This window comes from Lissotriton vulgaris, chromosome 3_1 (genome assembly GCF_964263255.1).
Source record: "Lissotriton vulgaris chromosome 3_1, aLisVul1.2, whole genome shotgun sequence".
NCBI lineage: Eukaryota > Metazoa > Chordata > Amphibia > Caudata > Salamandridae > Lissotriton > Lissotriton vulgaris.
Window position 1 is genome coordinate 2078771974 of NC_141689.1, and position 26095 is coordinate 2078798068.

The 26095-nt window shown below is 42.9% G+C and overlaps 1 protein-coding gene across 3 annotated transcripts in view; it reads left to right on the forward strand.

Moving 5' to 3' along the window:
• DLC1 (DLC1 Rho GTPase activating protein) overlaps positions 1-25214 on the forward strand; it is a 1582515-nt gene extending 1557301 nt beyond the window's left edge. For all 3 annotated transcript variants that reach the window (XM_086962607.1, XM_086962608.1, XM_086962609.1), the window contains 11 exons: positions 1251-1314; positions 5483-6900; positions 7580-7756; positions 12380-12539; positions 12669-12867; positions 14784-14997; positions 17296-17410; positions 18538-18756; positions 19583-19800; positions 21007-21180; positions 23365-25214. In XM_086962607.1, coding sequence (XP_086818733.1) covers positions 1251-1314; positions 5483-6900; positions 7580-7756; positions 12380-12539; positions 12669-12867; positions 14784-14997; positions 17296-17410; positions 18538-18756; positions 19583-19800; positions 21007-21180; positions 23365-23485 — 3079 coding nt within the window. In that variant the 3' untranslated portion in view covers positions 23486-25214. The remainder of the gene's footprint in view (positions 1-1250; positions 1315-5482; positions 6901-7579; positions 7757-12379; positions 12540-12668; positions 12868-14783; positions 14998-17295; positions 17411-18537; positions 18757-19582; positions 19801-21006; positions 21181-23364) is intronic.
• Positions 25215-26095: the final 881 nt, after the last annotated feature.

Consider the following 26095-nt stretch of genomic DNA (forward strand, 5'->3'; position numbering starts at 1 on the left):
ACTGGAAAACACCATCCCTGTTCCCTCGTTTCCGGTCATATTAACCACCGAACACCACTGTAACATGCCTATGTGTGGGGGAAGGGTCTTTGAGCGGTGTGTACTTTTTTACACATATCCAATAGCTAAATCAACTCCCGCCAGAGCATTCGGTTTCTTATTTCAGGTAGCTTATTGTGAGTGTGCAGATAGTACACTTGTGTTCAATCGATTTCATACAGAATTTTTAAATGCAATTGTATTCAGCATGTTTGTTTTCACCATCGAGTTGGCCATGGCATACACTAAGTGAGAACAGTTGTGCAGTTTCTTCAATCCTTTAGCACTGAATTAATTAGTGGAAACTTCATTTGTCTACTGGTCCAGTGCAGTATTCAGAATTAACGGGTTTGAATTCTATGTCGTTTGCAAGCCACGATGGAACCTGGACTGGAAAAAATGGAATTGAAACAGTCACTGAAACCAGAATTGACTTCATAGCAGTTCAGTGGATGTATAAAAGCCACTTGCCAACAACTGGAACCATTAAACACCAGCTGGAAGTTCTACAAGTGGTAGAAAAGATTTATGTTGCATTATTGAGTGGCAAAATATTGACCTAAAAAGTACGATGGACTACTGCTATATAGGAAACGTAAGTATGTATAGGTGGAAAGTTAATGTTCTTTACTCCCCATCTATGTAACTTGAGAAATATATGCGTAGCTTCTAGGTGCATAGATGTGGGTTTAACGGATAGTAAATCTACACTTGCCTATTTATCCTTACCATGACAACGTAGTGGACCGTGATGCTCTGCTCTTAATATTGTGGTAGAAGAACAGTGGGCGGGAGAAACCTCCAAGTAATCGCCATTGGGTTGGTTTGTAAGTTACCTGTGGCAGAAATGTCTTGTGTCTTGAACGGAGAAGACGATAAATAGGTGGAGTGGTCATTTCTGTTTCGTTTGCGTTTTGTTTATTGGACATTCCACTCATCCCAGCGTCAAGGAGGGTACCAACTCAGGAGGCACATTTAGATTTGTTTTTCAAAGAATGTTGCTTGTTTTTCAAAGAATGTTTGGTACCGCAGGTCATTTCCCCACCAACTAACCAATCTGGCATGGATTTAAAATGTTATTTTAAAAAACAGTGTTTCCATGAAATATTAATGCCATCTGCCTGTTTTACAGCTGGTGAATAGTTCTTTTGCTGTTTTCTTGTGATGCAATGCTACCCTAGCCATCCTCACACTGCTGCTTCTCTCCACAGGCGCCTCAATACGTTGAACAAGTGCGCCGTGATGAAACTGGAAATCAGTCCACATAGAAAGAGGGTGAGTACTCGCGAGATGAATAGTTTTCACTATTGTTGCAGGAAATCAGACGCTGTGTTTGGCCAGAAGTGTCAGATTAGGGAAGCATGTGTTCTTTGTAGTGATCTTTTGTTGCAGTATACTGTGAGGTACACTTATACTGAGGTGTGTGTCACATTTTTGCTGTACTGTTCTAGATTCCACCAACCCCAGGAGTGCACAGTGCAGACTAGTGAACTATTCAGGGCCGGACTGGGAGCACAAACCAGCACTGGCAATTCAGTTGGTCTGACCTTTTGGGGTGGGGTGGAAGGGAGTGGGAGTTAACTTTATATAAGAACTCCCTCTTATTTAAGGTTAAGTCCGCCCTGGTAGTACCATCATAGTGGTAGCGGCTGAGGCCTCCTCATCCAATCTAATTGTCAAATTTGGATTGAGATATTTATTCATTTGGAACCCTAATTGAAATGTTTAGGAGTTACACATGGTATGGACCAAAATTGGCCTTATACCGCCGGCTATTGTACTTATTTATTGTTACTTGATTAGTGATCGTGGAGGGTGTGTGCTTTTATACCCCCATCTCTCCCATCCTATTATGTAATAGAAATATTTGACATTTACAGGACTTAGAAACTGCAGAAGTGTGGTGGTTAGAGTTATATAAAGATCAAAATATAATTATTCTCTGTGGATACTCTGCAGTGACAGATTTCTTAAGCCTTCCTAAATGGTTGTAAAGCAACATCAGCCCTGTGCAGATGGAGGCTCCTGTATATAGGTAATGCTAGATGTCAGTTTCCTTAACTCTGCCTTCACCAACCGACTCTAAAAAGAAGTTCTTCACTTAAAAAACAGTATTCCTAGTGCTTGTACCTTATGGAAAGACATTTGTAGGGGTCTCCGGGTCTCAGAAGTGTTGAGCCTTACCCATTTGTGTGTGATGTAGTATTTGATTTACTGTTAAATCCCAAACCATTACTTTTCCTTAAACGTATTGTTTATACCATTTGCTTGTTTTATATTGCGCTTAGTAATATTTTTCTGCGTTGTACTATTACCAAACGTTATGCTACAGCACGTATCCACCTCGGACAGAAGGAAGGTTGTCCGCCTTGCCTTAGACTTGTGAACTGCAGATGAAGCCGTATCCGCAGCGAGTGTTTCTCGCTCGGCCACCCTGTTAATCATGGCTGTGGTCCGACATGGTTAAGGGATAAATACCCCATCCTTCCATCCTGCCACTCGTCCTGCGACCTCCCTAGTCTGTACTTTGCACATACAAAGCTCTGCATGTTGGCTTGTCATTTATGGCGGGAGCGCCCAGCAGGCACACATTAAAGGCCCTTTACATAGACAAACAGTATTGGTTAATGCTCCCTCAGTGGCCTGAATTCTGAACTGTCGAGGTCTGGTTTGGTCAAAGGGCCTAAGAAGGCAATCTCCAGGCTAGCAGCTGCATCTTGCCGCCCAAAGTGGATTTTTAAATTCATTTTTTATTTTTTAATTGGACCGGATAGTCTTTACTTTCCTAGATATGCCTTTAGTGTGCTTTTTGCGTTGTGTGCTAAAGGCACCCATAGAAATGCATAGCAAATTGTACAGAGCGCGCCCCTGTGGCTGCTTCTCTGAAACGGTATTATCCCCGCTCAGATAAAGAGGGGCGGACACTGTGCTAAGCTTGGAGAAAGTATTTGTTATTTTGACATTCCGTCCTTTTTATGGCGCTGATTTGTCAGCGATCGATGCAAAGACCTAAGGCCATATTGGCCAGTATTGACTCTGTGTGAAGGATGTTTGCCTCCGGGGAAGGGGGCGGAGACCGAGCGGCCGCTGGGGGCTGAAGCCCCTTGCAAGGCCTGGTGCAGTAGAATAAGCACCGGTCTCACTGCGCGCCGCCCTCTCTTGGGTGCAGTCTCATGTCCCCCTCCGCCCCATTTGCCATGCATGGCTTGTTGCCGTTGGTAACTATCTGTTCAGGTTCTGATAAGGGGCAGCCTGCTTTTAGGGGGATACATATGTAATGAAAGGTTAGTGCGCCCTGGGAGTGTTCATTAGGAGGGTGGGAAGCAATCCCATCACTTCACTTTAATAAATAGTTCTCATCTCTTTTGGGGAGCGGTGGAGGGGCGCCGGAGGGGCCGGTTTCGGCAGCTTCAAAGGAAGATATCCAGGTATTAAACACTTCCAGGTGTCTGCCTTCAATCGGGCTGTCCTCTTGGTGTCAATGTCCCCTGCCGCCAGGTCTCGGTGTGGGACCGACTGCAAGCCAGTGATGGGTAAACCAAGACCAGAGACCCGGGAGCCTTTGATGTAGGGCAAGTTTTCATTTGGCCCTCCGTCACCATTGGACTTAACATGATGGGAACATATTTGAAGTAGAATTATGAAAACTGTCACACAGTGTAAAGGTATGGAAAGTAAGTTAACCCCATGGTTTGCCGTTGGCTTGTATTTTCTCTGTTGTGTGACATATTAAATTAATAGAAGAAATGCACTATTGGTGATTTCAATCCAAATCGGGCTCAATGTAAACAAGACCTGCAATACTTGTTAGGAGCCTTATTTAAAAAAATGATGGCCCCACAACTCATGAGATTTTATGGGCGGGCACTTATTTCTGTAAATCAGGAGAAACATTGGCGTTGATTGGATTATACCATTCGGATACTGTGTTTATTGTAGCAAGACTTGGGTGGAGTCTAGAAATTCCAGGAGAACTGGATCAACTGAGTTCCAATGGTTCCTAACTGCTAGAGAACATGTGCCCCCCCCTCCGCCCCCCACACATGAATCCCAATCTATACACATCCCCAAAATCACACTGATATGTTTCAACGTGCATATGTTGATAAGGAGTTTTGGGTTGATGTTCTCATCCAAGTATAATTGAATGCCACAGTCACCACCAGTTAAGGAGATTTCTGTCTCTTGCTTAGTGATAGAACCCACTCTAATTGGATGCTAGCTCAGAGCGAGGTGCTAGAAGCCATCTCCATTGGATGCTTGCTGAGTTATTGATCAATGGGAAAGGTTTAAGGCGCTCTGAAGGCTTGTGGTGGTTGATAGTGGTACCCTGCTCAGGCAGATTCATGGAGACTGTAGTGTAGGCAAGGACATGCTACAGACCGCACGTGGCCCTGGAGGTATGCTTTTATTTGAAACCCGTGTAAACGCACGTGAATATCTGCAGGCATGCTGGCCGGGCTGCCTCAGAACAGCTGCTCTCTCCACTTCCTCCCGATAGCCATCTTTTGAAAGAATTCTAGAGCGTGTTATCTTTGCTAGCTTGTAGTCGACTGATAACACTTTTCAGACAAAAAGGAAACGCAGGCATAGATTAGCCCTCAACCCTCAGTTTGCGCATGCGTGGCCTTCAATCACTGGGAGGTGACATGCAGCTGTACGGGGTATGTACCACGAGTTTACCTTACTGATGCCCTTTTAAGAAGTGTTAAATTGCCTGGGGCCGGTAAGTATTTGAAATATCTGAAGGTAGCCTTCACTTTGTGTAGTTAGTAGGGATGCTGCACCCAGAGGCCTCTGGGCTTTAATCTGTGATCAGTAATAGCCAATTAGTCACAGTTTTGAAGGCGCATTAGACTGCGAGGATGGACAGGGAGTCTTTCAGTCTGTAGGTCTCTAGATAGCCCCAAGAAGCCTCGCCTAATTGCACGCGGGTGTATACACGCACCCCCTCGATAGTGAAGTCACACGCCAACGGAGGTCTGGAGGGAGCCCTGACTCCTGCTTAAAATCCCATGTATGCCAAGAATTTCTAGTGACCCCGAGGGTATCCACTGTGACCAATTCATTAAAATCGCGTGGCAACCGAGATTTATTGGAAGGAGCCCGTCTGGAGCAGGCCCTAATTATTTTCCCCATGTTCCCTGATTGATTGTAGATGATTTTGATTACTCTTCGTTCTGGCAAAAAAATACCTCCAAGGATGTGTTAATTTTTTTATTGATATTGTCAAGACTGCCTGTTTTAGTATTTTGTGCATTTTAACAGAAGAGAAATGTTTAATATTGTAAGCATTTTTAAATTCCGTGTATTGTTAATTCTGAAAAATCTTATTCATATTGTTATAAAGTAGCCTGGGCATGTATATTTAAAGTTTAGCTGATAAGTTTGTGTGCGTTGCTAATTTGTAGTAGGTTTTGACCACGTTCTTCTAATTTTACAGAGCGAGGATTCCGATGAAGACGAGCCTTGTGCAATTAGTGGCAGATGGACCTTCCAGAGAGACAGCAAGCGGTGGTCGCGACTCGAAGAGTTGGACGTCTTCCCTTTGAGCCAGGACCTAGGCACACCATCTTCTGAGGATTCGTGCTTGACTAATGCTGCCAGCCACGAGAGTGTGCTGACAGACTTGAGCGAACAGCAGGAGGTGTCCTCTATTCACAGTGCTGGCAGCTGTGGAAGCCCCCGCGCCCTCGATCGGAGTGAGCACGGGTCCACCAGGACTAATTCGGTGGTCAGCATTTGCTCTTCGGGGAACGGGGTGGCAAATGAAGACTCTTTTAGCAGCCTTCCCTCACCCAAGGAACTGTCCAACTTCAATTTTAACGCAAAATCACACGAAAGGAATGCAAAATCCAAAACCAAGAGCTTGCTGAAGCGGATGGAGAGCTTGAAAATTAAAAGCTCCCACAGCAGAAAGAAGGCATCCTCTAAACTTGGTCTCGTCATCAGCGGACCTGTACTGCAGGAGGGCATTGATGAGGAGAAGTTAAAGCAGCTGAACTGTGTGGAGATTTCATCCCTCAATGGCAACCATATCAACGCCCCCATGATACGGAAGAGGAGTGTCTCCAACTCCACACAGACCAGTAGTAGCAGCAGTCAGTCGGAGACGAGCAGCGCCATCAGCACTCCAAGCCCCGTCACACGGACCAGGAGCCTCAGCGCCTGCAATAAACGGGTGGGGATGTATCTGGAAGGCTTTGACCCTTTCAACCAATCCACCTTCAGTGATGTACTGGAGCAAAACTTTAAAAACCGAGAAACCCTCTTTGAGGATCCTGTTTTCTACATCCCAGAGGACCACAAGCCGGGAACATTCCCCAAAGCACTTTCTAACGGACAGCTATCTCCTTTGGACAGCAACGATGCTTTAAGTTGGAGAACAGGTAGTTTTCACAGCCAAGGCCATCTCAGTCAATTGAGGGAAAATACCTTTGACCGCTCTAGGGGCAGTAGCATGTTTAGGAGACACACGAACTCCGTGGCCAACCGCCTGAGCATTTATGACAATGTACCTGGCTCTTTTTTGTATTCCAGCGACAGCGACCTGGCTGATCTAGAGAACGAAAATCTCTTCCCAGAACTGGATGACATTCTGTACCATGTGAAAGGGATGCAGAACATTGTAAATCAGTGGTCGGAGAAATTTTCAGATGAAGGGGACTCTGATTCTGCACTGGACTCTGTCTCTCCATGCCCCTCCTCTCCAAAACAGATCCATTTAGAGGCTAATCCCGACCGTATGACGCCCAGCGATTTGGACAGTACTGGCAACTCGCTAAATGAGACTGAGGACCATACTGGACTCGAGGAGCGGAGGGACTCTGGGGTGGGGGCATCACTGACACGGACCAACAGGTGGGTCATTTTGGTAATATTCATGTCACTCAACACACAATCTTAACCCCTGCGTTAGTGCTGTTGCATGCCAAAGTTGTGGCACTGGTTTTACTTGGTGTACGTTGAGATTTTATTTCATGTGAATATTTTTGAATTGTCTGTCACAAGCACATCATTCACCCAATTGCCTTCAGCTCGAGATTGCTCAACCTTGCCTTTCTCCCCATCTTACTCCTTTAATGACTAAAAAAGGCAGATAAGTAAGTCATTTCATTTTAATTCTCTCTATGTGCACCAGTCGTTCACAGCATCCGTCCTCAACATTCATGCTCGTTTGCTTCCCTATTGATCTTCATGATAATGAACTCTACCATAGCCCTCAAGGCTGATTGGTTGTCTGGAGCTGGAAGCACTTACTGGCATGGTTTTTCATCCAACAATATTGGTTGGTTGGCCACTACTTGGGGCATCTAATGTCAATGCTAAGTCTTGATACGGTTTTCTCTTGGTTTTTCCAAAGAGATGGAAAGACTGCTTGAAAAGTATTTGATTTAGCTTACAGAATTTATATCTTTTTTGAAGTAAATAAAGTTGTTAATATTTTTGTTTTAGTGACCAGGACAGTTTAAAGAGGTTAAGGCTTGCTAATCCTTGAACCAGTAAAGTGTTTCACTTACATATCTCTTTTTTCCTGTAGGCACAGGTTAAGGTGGCACAGCTTCCAGAGCTCGCACCGACCCAGCTTGAGGTCTGCCTCCCTTCAGATTAACTGCCAGTCTGTTGCACAGATCAACCTGCTGCAAAAATACTCACTCCTGAAGTTAACTGCCCTGCTGGAGAAATACACACCGTCCAATAAGCACGGATTCAGCTGGTGAGTAGTGAAGCCTGTCCCCCAATACAGGCAAATTGAGGAGCTGGTTGTGGTCATCTCACTCTAAAAGTGCCGTTTGAACATCCTACCTTAATTTATCCACTACATCCTATACACACCAGTATATTCTGTGATCTAAATCAGACAAGCTCCTCTCCATTTTCAGTAAGCCTGGGTGTGAAATTCCACCCTGCTTGCAGAGTTTGCCAAGGTTTTCCCTCTCCGCTCAGTTTTTTCCTCGCTTGAACTCGCCAACGTTAAGTTGGTGAGCGCGAGCAGGGAAAATCTTACTCCAGGCCACCTTCGACTACTGCTCTTGTTGAGAAACCTTCCATTCACATTGAGAATGCTGCAGCTCCAGTAGAACATCTACTTGAGGGGCAGAAAAGAGCAGCACCCTCTTGTGCTGTGCATGCTACAGTTTGGACTGATTTTCCAGTGCGGAACAAAAACCTGGCGCTAAAAATCAGCGCAAACGGCGCAACCTAACGCACTCCACTGCTTGCGGAACTCCACGCAGCGCTGCTGAGTTTTTGGGGTCACTTCGCCAGGACTAATTTTCAGCAGTACGAAAATTGTCCTGTGCAGCAGTTCGGTTTTCCAGAGGGTCTATTTGTAGGAGGCCAATGTGTGCTTTGGAAAGTTAACTTCAGCAGTTTGGCCCTTGAGTAGAACTTGCTCAGGCATGGGATGAGATGGGCTGGGCCAAGCCGGACCAGAGTTCAACTCTGGGATGTTGTGTTTTGCTCTTTGAGGAGGGAAAATAAATAGGCACAAATAGATAGGCACACCTGTTCTAGTGCAAGATGCGTATCTCTTGTTGTAAGATGTCAAATTGTGTCTTCTGGATTGGTACTTAACTGGGAGTGTTCCTTTCACCAAAACCTGATGAATAAATTCTTATAGGCCTACAACAGTGAAAACAAACATTCACTGCCACGTGAAATCTGCTACAACTTCATAATATCAGACTTTTTACTCGGTCCTAGCTTGTGCCTGTGACGAGTGCCTTTTATTTTATCTTCTGAATGAGCAACAATGAAGAAATCAAAGACTGACTACATAACCCAGTCACATCGTGTCTGAATATCCACAAACTGCCTGTTTGAGCAAAAACAATCATTTTTTGTGTTAATTGTTCTACAGCCCAAATTACCACCACGATGAAGCAACTTAAACACACAATGCTGGTTCGTTCGTCCCTCACCTTTGATATAAATCTCCATTCTCAGCTCTTTATGGTGACCAATAATGAGAACAAAATTGCAGGTCCCTGCTTCAAAGCTATGAAGCTGCTGAGCAGGCTACTCCAGTCCTCCCTCCCCACATCCCCTCAGCTGAAGATATCTATCTGAGGTCATGGCCTCAATTCCTTCAGTTACTCCTAGAGTCTGTTCCATAAATGCACAAAAGGTCAATGCACTCCCTTGGCTCGTCCAGAATGCAGGAACAAGGCTAGGGAGAGGTTTAAAACTCTGCAGCCCACCAATAATAAAAAAAATCAATTCATCTGCTCCCAATCAGGTCATCGATCAGCATGTTTATGCATTATGCACAAGACCCTACATGCAAACAGCTCGTCCTGCCTGGGCAGCATCCTAAAGATTCCAGGCAGTGGCCTGCTCCCCTTGCCTCACTATTCCAGTAACCAAACCACCAAAATCTAATCTGAACTTGTTCAAAGGGAATTTGGCAGTGCTGGCTACAACTCGCCTCTCACACATCTGGAAAATAACCAATTATGTTGCATTTCGTAAAGGCAGGAAGACTCATTAAACTTGCCTTTCACTATCACTTAATTTTGAGCTACCGAGGTTCCACCAAGCTTACGACCTGTACTTGAGGTACCTTCTCACTCTCACTTGCTTGACAAGTCCACCTACTCCACACTATCCCATTACTGCACCTAACTCAGTTTTATCTCCATAAATCTACCAATACAGTACAATAATGCAACTCGTTAATGTTACCACTTTACAATGCCGAGAATGAAAATTCACAGAAATAATCACATGGTCTTTGAGTGTAGGGATAGCCGTGCCCAACAATCTGTGCACTTTCAAGAGGAAATATTTTACTTTGTACCTTAATGTTTGTGGGGACATTATGCACCCCTTTTTAGGTGCACCATTGCTGCAACTTCGGCTTGCCCTGCTGTCTAGAACAGTAGAGTCTGGTTTGATAGCGCTTAATAGCCTATATCCGGGTCACACGTGTCATCTGCTGAATCCAGACTCCACTCTCAAGCATCACTGTGATGCCATGCAGAATGCCTCCTGTGCCTCCAGGCCAATCTCAGCAGCCTTATTTGCTCTTGGCCTGTGCCACTCCACAGGGCCTATGATTGTTGATGCCACTAATGTAAAGCTATTGCACGTGCTTCATAATGAATGTTGTTTGTAGACTCCGCTTTAGATAGTCACTTGTATGTTACTATTGAGCCAGCTCTGTATTTCACTGGTAAGACATGTCATTCATGTAATAATGATCCAGGTGTACAGTGTTTTATAATAACCCAGGTCTTCGTATGATGTCATTTGGGTGTATAGTTTTTTTGTGTGTAGTCATCCACTTTCATTCGCAACTCTCTTTAATTTAAGCACTTAAGTGTTTTTTTGTTTGTTTTTTAATATGTTATGATCTTTTGTTTTGCCCCAAAAAATGTATTCCTGGCAAACTGGAGATATCCAATAGTGAGCCGTCCTCAAAGTCATGCTGGTCTCATGGCATATCATCTGTTAGAATAGTCTAGCGCATCGTTCATCTCATGCATTCTTCCCTACAATCTCTGGGGCTCGTTGGTTCTTGGGCTGGGCTCTCTTTCAAATGATCCTGTGCGCACTGTGTATGAGAGGTAAGCTTGCGAGACATCCTGTGTTTATTGTGTGCAAGAAGCTTACACTACTATTGCCTTTCTGCACATGTTCTGTGTGGCAGTGAGGCTAACACCAAAGCACTACATATTTGTGCGTGAGCACTGCTGGTGCCCAGGTGTTCTTGGTTCATTGTGCAAAGGAAGATTGTCAGACTCCGTGTAAGAGAGAAGCCTGCAGTGCTGATTCACAAGAGGTGCCTAATCGCTGAACATTGCTAAAGTTTGAGATACTCTTTTGATAACCTATACTTGATTAGCATTGGTGCCCTTGATGCCCTTGGGGTTAAGTCTGCGCATTACAAGTCATCCTTCATTCATTCATTCATTCATTCATTAGCCCAGCTAAAAGCTTCACCTAGTAACATGTTTTTTGCTTCAAATGTGAAAATCGGTCCACTCGCTTGAGCAGTTGTTTATTGGCAACCTGGCAGCTCTAAACCCCCATGGCTGTTATCCAGGTGTTCACTTCCTGGTTAGTGTGTCTTCTCAAATGGATGTAGTAGGACCCTCTTACTTCAGCTACAGGTGGTGACGAGGCGCAGGCTGCGGCAGAAGGTAAAACGCGGCTTGTAAAAGAATCCTGCAGTCCCTCGTCAACGGTTGTTCTTATGTCAGTTCGGTTGTCAAATGCAGAAGTCGTTTCTTGTGAACGACAGAAATAAGCATGGACTGGCGGACTGACTGGCTTGTTGTTACGCATTCTTTGCAGTGATCGTAATGTATTTTTCATTCGCTGCAGTTTTTTTTTTTTACTGTGCAATCGGTGTATTTTCACACAGGGTACACTTTAGTCACGAGGCACTTTAGTCGTGCAAACCTTAACGGGGTGGCGAAACACTGTTTTCGGTTTGCTTTAAAAGCCAACAGTCGCAAACCGAAAACAGTGTTTCGCCATCCCGTTAAAGTTTGCACGACTAAAGTGCCTCGTGCTGGTTTCTTGTTGTGTTGACACACCTTTTCTTCCTAGGCTTTAGATGGGTTCGTTTTCCTGAATGTTCATCTGAAATCTCCATTAATCCCAGACTCGAAGGGTGCATAGTTTCTGATATGTTTCTTTTGTTACTGTTTAGTGAAAAGGCTCCCTGCGAATCAAACGGTAGTTAAGCAGGCTCCAGATGAATTCTTCTTTTTCTGCTTCTTGTGTGCTTCAATTAGGTCGTTTGTGTCGCTGGAGCTTCTGGCTGACAGCGTCTGATGTATTATATTCGTGTCCTGCTGTTCATCATACTGCTGGGTGGTGGTCCAGTGTGTGTGTGTGTGTGAGGGGGGGGGGGGGGGGGTGGAGGGGGGGGTGGAGGGGGGGAGGGGTGGGGGAGGAGAGGGATTGTAAAAATCAGTGTTTGTCGCACAAAAACCTTATTGTCGACCTGCCGGTCTTCCTCAATGGACCAAAGCAGGCACATTGCCCGATGTTGCTGAAAAAGGGATTCATTTTGACTTCTGTCTTCCGAAGAACCTTTTGACCTCTGACTTTGTCTTGTTGTTGCTGTGAGCTGATCATTACTTGTTTGATTCTGCCCCGACGCCAGCCTATCCGACCCCCAACGAACATTTGTGATGTTTTGGAGGGCTCTGCTGCAGGGACTTAGAGGCGTTGCTTAACTGATAAAGGGGTGTTCATCTAGATTAGTATATTATGCATTTCTTTGAACTCGTACAACTTTAAATTATTCCTGTCCATGCTTTAGTTTATTGCATTGATGGGTGTTTGGGTTTTCATGGTTTTATCATTTTCCTCCTTTTTGAAGGGCTGTACCGAAGTTTATGAAGAGAATGAAAGTCCCGGATTACAGGGACAGAAGTGTGTTTGGGGTTCCCCTCGCTGTCAATGTACGACGTACAGGGCAGCCCCTACCTCAGAGCATTCAGCAGGCCATGCGATACCTTCGAAGCCACTGCTTGGATCAGGTTTGTTTGCCTCTTTTCGTGAACTCAAACGTGTCATAAATGTCTGCAGTTATCCCTTTTTCCCTGTTCGGCACTCATCTAGCTCCACGACGCCTGATGCCATATTATTGTGTCTCTTTGCCTGGCCAGGTTGGACTGTTCAGAAAATCTGGTGTTAAGTCTCGAATCCAGGCTTTGCGGCAGATGAACGAGAGCTCTGCAGACAGCGTAAGCTATGACGGGCAGTCGGCTTATGATGTGGCTGATATGTTGAAGCAATACTTCAGGGACCTTCCGGAGCCCGTTATGACCAGCAAACTCTCCGAGACATTCCTGCAGATCTACCAGTGTAAGTACACGCAGACAGTGGTCATCATCAGTAGTGGTGGTCTCCATTGGTGAACTGTCACTATGCCGCAGTAAATGATTTGCAACCCGTTTACATTGAGTCAAAGTCATCGCTTTGAGACTTCTTTCCAAAGTAAAGCAAACCTCTGCTTCTCACTCAGCATTGTTTTGCACTAGCCACCCAAAGAGACAAATTCATTGGCTCCAGCAAAAACAGTTGCTGTATTTTTTTCCACCTATTTCATTTTGGGCCTGTCAATTGTGATAGTGCTACTGACCCCTCGCCCAAATTAAAAGCAACTTGGAGGTGTCCAAGATGGATCCAATCTAGTTTAATTTTTTTTAATTCAAGTTTACGATAGCTAGTGTCAATCGGAAGAGGTGTTGCAAAGGGGCAACTTCTACCTCTATGCTCTGGAAGAATAACAGGCGCTGTGATGTGAGTTTTATGCTTGGTGTTCTACATTTCTGATAAATGTTGTGTGCTTGATGTGGTGTTTTCAGCAATCGCGCATCCTTCCCATTCCCATTCCCATTCTTTTTTGGCTAACACATTTCTACCATTTCTGAGATCTGTGCTCGATTGTTAAATGCTGTTTTTGGATTTTGCCTTTTTCTTATTTATTCATGCCCATTTTTCCTCGGTGACCCCGTTAAGACCACATGCGGATTTGGTATTTCTGAAAAGAAAGCAGTACCAGCCTTCGGGGTGGGGGAGGTACAGCAACATTTCCTGTTTTTTGACCCTGTTCACCCCCTTTGCCGACCTTCACATGGCTCATGGTTGGCCCTCTTCAGTTCTGTTTTTTGGCATCCTAATGTTCACACGGCTGCAGTGTCTGGAAATCCTCTGAGGCCCGAACCCACGGCGCTTGTGGTGTTTTTTTCTTGGGAAGATTCGGGTGGTCGCAGAGGAAGCCGCTTATTAAGTGTGGCCTCTGGCCCTGTACCGGGGGCAGACGCTGAAGGGAAGCGGCGTTTACAAGCCGAGCGCCATTTCTCCTCAGGAATGCCATATAATTCTAAATGAAAAGCAGGGCCTATGTCTGGCTTTACGGTGATAGGGTCTCGCCGTAAATACATCTTGGTCCAGCTGCTGCCGTTTTCCACACGATGAGTTTTTCTAGGGTGTTAAGTGTGACATTCTGTAAACACGTTTTTGCACCATGCACTGCCGTATTCTTGTGGTTCGTCATTGTGTGACATTGTGTGATGCTACACAGAATTCTTTGTCGTTTTAAACAAGCAGAAGCTATATTCTTGAGCATCTCTACCCCCGTTTGAAATGGCGAAGGGCTGGTTTATTTCACGAGCCACTCTTGTGTTTTTTTTAATTTTATAAAAACATTGGCTGCTTTAACTCCAGGCCAGGCCTTTGTTGTGCTCGGTAGCCATGGAGCTGTGTAATCAGCTCGCCTTCTGGTGGTGCCTTGGAGTGACGTGCTTTTTTCCATCATGTCACCCGGCTCCTCCTGCCCAGTGACACGCTTAGATTGCGCGTTTATATATGGTAATGTGTTTTCTTGCTATGTCTTACTTAGGATAATTGGATTTTATAGTTATTTCCATTTCTTTTCCACTCTTCCTCAAATGAGACTTGCTGTTTATACAGGTGCCCCGCTGTAGAATCCTATTCGGTGAGACATGTTCACCGTTGGCAAGACTGGGGTAGATTGCAGGCCATGCCCCATTTCACACTCGCAAGCCTAATGTTTAAAATCCCTTATGGGACCACAACATATTCATTAATTATATTTATATGGGATGATGATATTTAACGATTCATTTTGGAAAAATTGGGTATGCTCTGCCATGACGTAGTGCGAGCTTGAAGGTTTTCCTGGCACTGGAGGGAAACACTTCACGCTGTGGTTAAATGTTGGCAAGCTAATAGTGGCACGGTGTGATGTTTTGCAGATGTCCCTAAAGACCAGCGCCTCCAGGCCATCAAGGCTGCCATTATGCTCTTACCCGACGAAAATAGAGATGTCCTGCAGACCATCCTATATTTTCTGAGTGACGTTGCAGCGGAGGTGGATGAAAACCAGATGACGCCCACCAACCTTGCAGTATGCTTGGCACCTTCCCTCTTTCACCTCAACACACTGAAAAGGGAAAATTCTTCTCCAAGGTAATTAGTAGAGCTGAGGAAGTAAAAAAAAAAATTCAAGGACTCTTGCGTGGCCACTGTCTTAATGTTTAGTGTGCTTGGACAATTGTATGCTGAAGTATGGAGCTGCTATACATTAATCTAACAGCCTTGCATAGGGACTGTTGTATTTTTATTGTTAACTGGTTAACTAACTTCACCAATCCACTCCACTGGCATTCATTGCATGTAGCCAAAATTCAGATTTTGTTTTTGTAAAGTGTTGTATTGCAATTTCATTTATGTAGTGCTTACTACACCTGACGTGGCACCTAAGCATTTTTTCAGCGAGTAGCATGCTATTCCGTAACCCATAAAGGATTAGGGGTGAATTAGTATGGTTATCAGTGTATATGTTTTCCGCTCTAGTGAGAAGTGTGGCTCAGGGGTTAGAGGCGGCAGACCCGGAAGCTGAGATCGGCCCTGGACCAGGGTTCAATTCCCCGCCTCGACGGGTCTTGGGCTCAAAATTCCACGGACTCGATAATTCTCGCTCTGGTGCCTACTCGACTCACGGGTTCACACTCTGCGACTCTGGGCAATAGCTTGCTTAATCTCCTCAACGGCCCCTCGCGGCGGGATGCCTGGCTTTCACCTTGTGGATACCCTGCCGGGGTTATCTCACAGGGGAATACCAGGACGGGTTCCCTAAGCAAGCGCTTAGATACCGACCACGGTCAGTGATTTGGGCTATATAAATACATGTACATTTACATTTAGTTGGAGGGCACATATTTTGGAGGCCTTGGTGGATAGCTACTGAGTGAGGTCTAAAACAACGTATTCATTGGGCATTTTTCTAGGCATATGAATCATATCCGTAATTAGTGGCATTGTTGCTGTTTGTGACAAGCTGTGGTTTAATAGCTCAGTTGTTGAATGTGGGATGTGAGCTCAAATCAGTGGCTTTGCTACTTGACCAAGCTGTTCTTTTGAGCAGATCATGTCACCCCAATTCCCTTTCCTTCAGAAATTAGTGACCCCAAGCAATGACCTTTAATAGTAGTAGTTAGCCCTAAATACAATTGTTGATTTCTATTTCTCAATGTGCGCCTCTCCCCTTGCAAATTGTACATCTAGTGTAAACTGAACTTTAGAGCAATCTTCATACTCGCAAGTAGACAGGCTAATAGTTCTTAGCATGGAGATTGCTTCGTAGATATGGTTACGGAGCAGTTTCAGCATATATTAGACTGCAAGTGTCACAAGTGGTGTATATGGCGACTTCCCGCAAGAAGATTCCAGGGAATTGTTCTGCCTTTCTCTGGATGGGCAAAGGCAAGAACTTTTAGAACTGATTACACAGCTGAGCAGTCAGGGAAGCCGTGTACGATTTCAACCTGGTGGCTGTGTCATTGGGAAAAGGGCACCGAGCACGTGTAAACAAAACTCATTCATGTCTCCCAACAGCTTTTATGGGAAATCTAAGCCTTTGTTCAAATGACGCACACAGCACCAAGGGAACCATTCCTGTGTCCCTGTAAATCCTGGTTTGTTATGAGAGTGTCGGGTTTGTGCTATCTTCTCAGTTCACTGAGCGCAGTGATTTTTCTGTCCTAGACCACACTTTTATGTAGTGGTGTGTTTTGTCTTTCTGAAACTTAACTGAGATAGAGCAACTCTGCCACTGATAGGAACTTAAACAGTCAGATAGCGTAGTTGTGAATTCTGATCTCTCCAAGATTCCCCATGGGCAACAATATACGCTGGGAAACAGAAACCAAGAAAAATAGAAACATGGGTGAACTTGGGTGCCCTTGTGGCCCTGAAACTCTCAGTCTATACTTAAAATATTATCATAGCAACTTGAGACTACCTAACTCATCCTGCTCGTACTGTCCTGTTTATATGCCATTCCCTGATTGATTTCATGGAACATTTATTTTCACTGAAACACTTGGCTCCTGTATTAATGATGACAGTATAAAAAGACCAGATGCAATTTTTAAGGAATTCTGTGCACGTTATTTACTTCGGAACTATGCTGTGCATGCACACACATGTTACGTTTGATATGTGAGGGTGTGCCTTCTGTTGAACATGGGTGATGGGTATCGTTTTTGTGTTGTTGGTGTGCACTGAGAAAACTAGCTCCAGAAGAGGACACGGAGGAGTCTGTAATGTTGAAAGAAGTGCCTCTGTTTTGCGTAATTGCCAAATCTATATGTGCAGGTAATCTGTACAACCTGGACGTTCAGGTTAATTAATGCTTCCCCTTTGTTACACACTGACCCATACCACAAATCCTCATCTATTGATATTTGTATGTCTTCCTAATAGGGTGATGCAGCGAAAGCAGAGCCTAGGCAAACCGGACCAGAAGGATCTGAATGAGAACCTTGCGGCAACCCAGGGGCTGGCCCACATGATTGCAGAGTGCAAGAAGCTCTTCCAGGTCAGTCTTGGTCTGGGCAATGACTCCGGCCCAGACTTGCACAAAAATCATTTACCCATGATTTGCTATTGGTAGGCAGAGCTCTTATTCTCAAACAGATTGATGTCCTGGATGCCAATTCAAACGTTATTGGCGCTGTCTCTGTGCAAGCCACAGTCCACTGCAAAGTATAGTAACTGGGTACAGCGCTTGAAGTATTTATAAATAAGAGCTTTTTTAAACTAATATTTAGGATGTCTGCAGCATTCATGTAGCCAGTTCTTTTTGAGATGCAATAAGTTGTAGGGACATGCATTTAATTTGGTGAAATGCTGATTTTGCTATTGGCAGAGAAAAGTATGTAAGCTTCTGGTTTCTGCAATGGAGTTCCACTCTTTAACAGTACATGCAAATTTTCATTGGGGTACTGTTTCAAAGAAATTCAGCCTTCACAGAAATACTTGATCAGGTGCTTCATTAGTGCATCGTAAGAAGGTGAGATGTGACCTATGTCAATTGTCCATCCTTAGTACGTTCTGGCTAGGACAACTTTGTTTTCTGGGACTTGCTGTTTTGTTTTTACCATCACAAGTATAATTTTACAAACCTAGCATGCAAAAATGCTGCTAGCCAAAATAGCCATGACTAGTTGGAGCTGCCAGTCCTAGCATGAAGCACATTGGAATATTCCCCCTGCTGTACATCACTCTTTGTCTCACTGTACAGCACACAGGCCTCTACTCACCACTTGCACTTTCAATATTTCCCACCATCAGCCATTATTGCTCTTAGAGTAAATTAACCTATACCCTTCTGATGCATATCACTGCCCAATGCCTGTTGCATTACACATCACAATGTACATTACAAATGCACATCAACCTGTCCTAGTTGTGCTGTATATGTATGGCTGTTGGTCTGTGTCCTTTGATACATTTTGCTGAGTAAATCTTTCATAGATTCACAATCTGTGCATTATTCTGCACATAATGTGGTCTTCAAGTTTTTGCAGTGGTTAAGTCATCTGGCACAGTACTAATTCAGGGTGGAAGGATTGGTCTTATACCAAGCAGAAGCTAATATTTTGTAACTTTTGCATGACTTAAAGGGATCCTGCCACCAACTGTTTTTTCTGATTCTTGTTTTAGATCCCTGAAGAAATGAGCAAATGCAGGAATTCTTACATGGAACAAGACCTAAGGCCAGTGAGCTTGGAAGAGCTGGGGCGACAGAACAGTGACGAGCCGTCGGACTATCGTTCCTATCTCCAGGAATCCATTGATTTTCTATTGAGAGAGGTCAAGGAGAAATTCAAGGGCTGGGTCAGTTGTTCCACCTCGGAGCCCGCGGACCTAGCTTTCAAGAAGGTAACAACAAAACTATTATTATCCATCATGGCCCGGGATTAGCCTTTACATACTAATTGAGTGTCCGGGGCACTCCATAAAAGTTGCACAACACTGTTTGAGATGGAGCAGAACACACTACCTGAAAATGTAATCATTATTTGATTTGTACTGTCATCTATAGGGAAAACCAGTGTCTCTAGCTGGCTTTCAATAAGATTCTGATAGCACTAGGAGTGGCCCCAACCTTATTGCCTTGATTTTCGCTTGTTTGCAGCCTTCATTCTGGATTACAGTTCATAACTGCATCATTTGGGAGTGGAAGGGATACTAAATAGTTCTCCTGTTCCTTACAAAAGGCTAATATTGGGCAACAAGTAAATAATCCAATTTATTACTATGGGAAGTACATGTGTTGTGCTCTTTTTATGAATGTTTGACTCAACGTTGGCTCTACAATGGGAAGAGGTTCCGAGACACCAGATACCTTTATATTTTAACTCGGAACAACCTTATAAACAAATGTGAGATTGCTCCTTAGTCCCCCAGCAGATTATCTCCCCTAATACATTCTATTCGAGGAGCCGCACTAGCTTCTTTTGAAATTACAGTCTCTACCTGTGATGCTGAAACCAAGGGCCCCAGTATACTATATACAAGTTCCATTGTTTTGCGTGCCTTGGCACTTGGGTGAGAGTATTGTGCTAAAAAAAAATGCATGTACATTCTTCCCTACTCCAGTCTGCTCCGACACGTTTCGGCATAAAAATAAGCTTTTGGCAAGATATATATTATTATATTTTAAGAAGAACTACTTGAACTGAACAGCAATGTTTCTCCTTCCTAGGTGTGCGAGGGCCCACCACTTCGGTTGTGGAAAGCAAGCATTGAAGTTCCAGCTGCACCCGAGGAGGTCTTGAACCGCATTCTGAAAGAACAGCACCTTTGGGATGAAGATCTTTTGGATTCTAAAGTCATAGACACTTTGGACAACCAGACTGAGATCTTCCAATATGTACAGAACAGTATGGCACCACACCCAGCCAGGGACTACGTAGTGTTAAGGTGAACCTTTACATCAAATATTTAACGTTTTCATTTTTGAAGGGCCCAACTGGATATATGTTTTAAAACAACATAACAGGAGCGTACTTGGTATCATACCATTTATCCATTTATTTATTGGTAGATGATGAAAGCTGATAAAGCTTGTTTTTTGTTTTCTTATTGAGAAGCGCAGTCACATTGCATATATAAGTTTCCTTCTGTTAGATCCACTGCTTCATTGCTGTTGTACCCAAACATGTGAAATTCCCCCCCTTTCTAATTACTGCATCATGGTTTACAGCACGTCTTTCATTTGCGTAATCAGTCATAGAGCAAATGAATCAATAATGAATAGGACTTCTAGGTATATTACAGAAGAACTTCAGCAGTCACTGTCGAGTAAATACTTTAAGGACTCATTACACATTTTTATAACCTCATATCTGTATTTTGACAGCATTGCCACATCATCTTCCCTACCCCTCCAAGAAAGAGTATTCTTTTTACTGAGACAGTCAGCAGGTACCATAGATTTCAAACTGCTTGAATTAAGCATTTACAAACCAACCTTCAAGCATTCGGATGTGTCCGTCTCTTGTGTGCACGTTAAATGTTGGAAGAATGCCTCCAATCTCCAAACAAGAATGCACCACCTTATTTTTCAGTACTTAAATGTATTCCTTGCGAAGACTTCAGTCATCCTTGGGCAGATGTCAACCTCTTTGCAACTAGTAAAAGGACATTCTCTATGCACTGTTTCTTGTGCACATCTTGACTATCTCGCCAATCCTGGGTAAATTAATATTGGATAACTATTTTGAGGTGCCGTGCGGCGATCCTATTGTGAAATTGCAGTTACTTTAATGTCAAAGCATTGAAAAACGGCTTTACCTACTTTTGAGAACATTTGAAACCATTCTCCCTGCCTGTCGTCCCTCGTTAAGATTTAAAGGAGTTGATTGACAGTAAAAGCCCAGTTATTCTTCCATGATTTGGAGAAGGTTTGTGAAAAGGGACAGTGGGCAGGAGCTGAAGAATGTCAGCTAGAAACCAGGTAATTTGATGTCCTGTATGGTCTCTAGGCATTCTCTGATCCCCATGACACTCCCCTTGTCCCTTTACAAGGAACATTTTGCTGGAAAACATTGGCGATTCTTTATGGACAGTTCTTCTTTTGTTTTATTATTAATCGAGAACCTATTTTTTTTTTTTTTTTTTTTTTAGATCATGGAGAACAAATTTACCAAAAGGTGCCTGTGCACTGCTGATGACCTCCGTGGATCATGACCGTGCACCCATTGTAGGCGTCAGAGTTAATGTTCTCATGTCTCGCTATTTGATTGAGCCTTCCGGCATGGGGAAATCAAAGCTTACTTACATCTGCAGAATCGATTTAAGGTATGTCTAATTTATTTTGTAAATGTCTCCTTCATGCAAAAAAATCATTAACGTAAATGACATGCACCTCACTGTGCTACACACAAGGCAGCATCGCTTTACATGCCACTTTATTTAGGATTCTTGTGATATGTCACATTGTTCCAATATATATTTTGCTGAACTATTCAGTTAGCAGTCTTCTAATGTAGTAAGTGGCTGTGTGTCGGACCCGTCTCAGAGGACCAAATGGCAGTGCTCAGGAAGAACTAATCAGCAACCTCTTGCTAGCAAAATCTTCACGGAAATAAAATGTAGAATTCCAGTTTCACATGCAGTAGGGCCTTGTGGCATGGGTACACGTCTGTTTGTCATGCAGGGGGCATACCCATCCCAGAAGTAACTGTCCCCAACTCACTCAGCCGTAATGTTCACCTTCCATCAGAATCTTCTGATTTGATCAAAGATATTTTCTCCGTGATATTTGTTAAAAGAGGGATTAGGCAGGGCTGTGTATTGGCCCCCCTCCTTTTTATATCATTTATTAATGGAATCTATGCCATTCTGAAAAAGATTAATGCAGATGCCCCCCCAGATCAAAGGCGTCCCTGTACCGGTGTTATTATACGCCGACGTTCTACCTTCTAGAACCCCCTTGGGACTACAGCGTCTGATCAACAGTTTTTCTTCCTTTATCAAGGATAGAAAACTAGTTATCAACAAGGGGAAAACACACACCATGACCTGCGGGGTTAAAAATAAAATTTTTAATGCCTTTTTTATTGATAGTGATAAGGTGCAGCAGGTAGACCAATTCTGTTACCTTGGTATTACCTTCTCCAAAGACAGGAAATGGACCGAAGAATAACAATATCCAGAACAAAATGGCCAAAAATGGCTATGGAGTTTTTAGATTTGCTGCTAAGGTTGGGGACCGACGAACCAGGGATATGCTTAAGATCTATCAAGCAAGATGTGTTTCCATCGCATTATATGGGGCGGGTGTATGGGGCCACAGATGCGACTATAATTTGCAAATAGAGGAAAATTCTTTCTTAAAAAAGCTCCTGTGTCTACCAAATGAGTTAATTCACCGAGAATTAGATATAAACTATTTAATTGATCTGTTATCCCTAAGGCCACTTATGATTTGGCGTTCTATTTGGCTTAAGGCGGAAAAGTCTTTTAACAGGTCTATAATCGAGGATTGCTTATCATTGGATAATCATCTTAAGATACCTTGGGTAAAATATGTTGTTGGTTGTTTTTCCAAGATATTTAACTTGAATATTTTGCTTGATCCAAGTGCAGCATCTAGGATAACCAAAGCTGAGCTGAAAAGTAATTTCTTGGCTTTTAGGGTGAGGAAGCGGGCATTAGCCTACGGAACCTTGACCACTGTTGTACTCTACACCAGATACAGCAAGGTGGAAGGTTTTCCTTCGTATTTATCCATGGTGACTGGGCCATCCCATAAGTTTGTGCTCACTAGACTCCGATTCGGTATGGCACGCCATCTGGTCGGGGCCATGCATGTGTGATGGCGTTTCTATTCAGAGCACTTTGCACTTTTTACTGTTCTGCAAACTGTACTCAAATTTACATACTGCATTCTTGAAACCAACGCTCGTAAAATATGGAGTACGTACAGTTAACCAGGCAATGATCTTAATTTTTAATCTGCAATCGGCCGATATCTGTTTTTATACAGCCACGTTTTTAAATTACTGTGTTAATGCCAAGAAAAGTATGTGTTTTTAATGAATCATGTCTGCAATATTTTTTGTAAATTAGTTTAGTCATTGATGTATTTGCTATTACTATGTCTTTTACCTTTGTGCTTTTATGGTCATTTTACATGTGCCGAATAAAGCTTCATGAATTGAATTGATATTTGGAATCCCTTAGACACATCAGACTTTTAAAGTATTCAAGGCAAAATATTTTTAAGCTAAATATTTTGAAAAATGTGTTTATGTAAGCATCAGCATTATGCCACTTATTTGGCTAATTGCACGCTGCAGGAAATGGTGCTAAACTTTGTAACTGCAAAAAAGAAAGATCAAATAATAGCTGGTGTCTCTTTCATTTAACATGTGTTTTACAGCATCTCCAAATTCAAGTGTTGCTATTTTGTGTGCAGGTCTCCGTTCTTTCTTCTTGACTTATCACAGCACTAACTTGCGGTTTGCTCTCTGGTTTTAGGGGGCACATGCCTGAATGGTACCATAAGACCTTTGGACATTTCTGCGCAGCTGAAGTGGTGAAGATTCGGGATTCATTCAACAATCAGAACATTGAAAGAAAAGAATCAAAACCTAGGTGACCACTGCTCACTCTGTCCAAAGATATATGCTTTGTTCCTGGAAACTGTTGCTTATTCACACGTGGTCATAATGACCTCTGCTCAAGACACCTCTCGAAACCAAAATGCTAGAAATTGGACTCCATTTGCAAATTATTTAAGGACTTTTAGCAATGTTTAAAGTTTAAAGCTGCTTTGCATCTGCATGAGGCCTCTGGACTAGGCCTTAATTGCAAAACAAAGAACTGTAGTTCTCTACATGCAAGACAATTTATTTTTTGTTGTTGGAAATTATGGATTGCTTCTGAGAAGCAAAACTATAGTAAATGTATTGAGGAACATTATGGATACAAAAACTGCATTCCTGTGTGTGATATTATCTTTGCCTTTGTTTGTGTCATTGTGTTCAAGTGCTATAAGGGACCGGTGTGTCCACTGAATAAGTTGGTACTTTACAATGTGGTCTTGTGCAGACTGGAGACTAGCTCTGGTGAAAATGTGTTTAGTAAAGTGGTAAAGCAAGTTAAAAGCATGGTGGTTGACAGTGGTGGGCAGACAGCCAGATTTAAATGGATATTATACTGTTTAAACTGGATCGGTTTTATCTGCTCCTTTAGTACATGCATAACTAGCTGTTGCGAGGTGTACCTTATGGTCCCTCATTCCACACTATCTGGAATGATCCCTGTTGTGAGCAATAAAACGTGGCCGCCGACTCGCCTATAATTCTCTTTAGAGCCATTAGTTAAAATGCAACTATATAGAAGCTGTGTCAATATATTGTAAATTATTGTATATCACCATCCTCGCCATGAAGGTTATTATCTATATCGATTTACAGGAACCTTGCAAAGTTTGCTCTGCATCTTTTAAAATCGGAAGTTGGAGCATATGGTCCAAACACTAGTAAGGTAATGGGGAATTGTCTCAACAGTTTCCCCCCTGGATTTTTGACCCTGTCCTGATCTTTTGTAGGACTGTGTTAGACGGAGAAGGCCTAAGGTCTTCTGTGATGGAGACCAATCAAAAATAGTTTTACGTTTATAGAATCATTCCTGGGTTCTTTTTATATACCCTGATGTACAGTTTTGTTAGTTGTATACCATGGCTTCTTAAGCACAAGTCATTTTTGGCAGCTTTTTAAAACCCGGAGAATACACCTTAGTTGACAATCAGGAAGTAGCAGTGACAGAAAGATCCTTTTGAAATGTTGCAGTTTCTGCAAATTTTAGTGTAAAGTGAGGTATTGCTTGGAAGATGAAGTGTTCGTGATAAATTAATTTTATACTGATCCCTAGTGGATGACGTATGAGTGGGAGGTGAAAGAAGGATTTTTTTTTAAATTTACCATTGTCAGTATTATGTCAAAGGCTTTCTGATGAAGAATATTTGTTTTGTTGCAGGCAAGCTTGTTTGAGTGTTTCAAATGTCAGTGTTTGTCTTGATTATGTAAACTCTGTATTTGTAATTTTCAAAAATATTATTTTTAAATTGTAAGATTTTATTTTGTACATACCATTGAACTGTAAACTTGTATACTTGTTCAGTGTACTATTATAGGATAGCATGTTAAAGCTTAATTATTTAAAATATACGTGTATTTATACCTCAGATATTATTCTTTTTTTGTTCTTTTGACTTTTTATCTAGAGCGATAAAAGTCTAAAGTGAATACAATAAAGGAAAATGTTTCTAACTTGCAATGTACAGAATATATCAGTAAGTGCACTATTAAATGTTTAAAAGTGAACTGTTGCTTATTTTCATTGCTTAATTTATGGTTGTTTTTTTTAGTTTCTTCCATGGAAAGGACACTGCCAGTTTGCATAGTTAATTTGTAAAATGTGTGTGGCAACATGTGATCATAGTGTTATGATGTCCTTAGCACCCAGCTGTTAATGATACAATGATGTGCTATTTTACTGTTCAAACCTTTTAATAGACCACAAATAGATATATGGTGATCATAGTAAACCGAATCGCACACAAGAAGGTTTTGACTATAGGAAGGATTTCGCGATTGGTGCCAAGGAACAAAATAGAGGAGGGGCACAAATATACAAAATGGAAGCCGAACAACAAAATTGTTTGCAGAGTCTACCAACAGCTATGTTTTAGTCATTGTCAAATGCAATGTTAGCTTACTCCAGAATGCGGGGCCCTGAAAAGAAAGTCACCTGTATGCTATTGATTTATCCTGGGGATCTGCAAAAATGAAATGGGTGAAAAGGAAGGGAGAGACTGGACTGATCTGGATAGTGTTATGCTCCATGCATTAAGCACATGTATATGATGCGATCCACTGTTCCACAACCAGACAGGGTAAAACTCCCTGCCTTTGATACAGGAGTGCTTTCCTTTAGATGGAAAATAAATTGCTGAGCTGCCTTCTGTATGTGCCAAAGTCTTGCTAGATAATAGGACACTGGTCTTCAGAATTGGGAGTGCAACATCATTCCTGGGGGGCGAACACTTCACCCGAATATTTCACCTTCCATTGTTTACTTTGTAACAGCGAAAGAATGTTGGTTTCCTTTGGGTTTTCACTTCACGCCAATGGAGCTCTCTCTGATTGGCTGCTCTGTTGATCTTCTCCAATCAATCAGCGGCGGCTCCTCCGCTAAGGAAGGG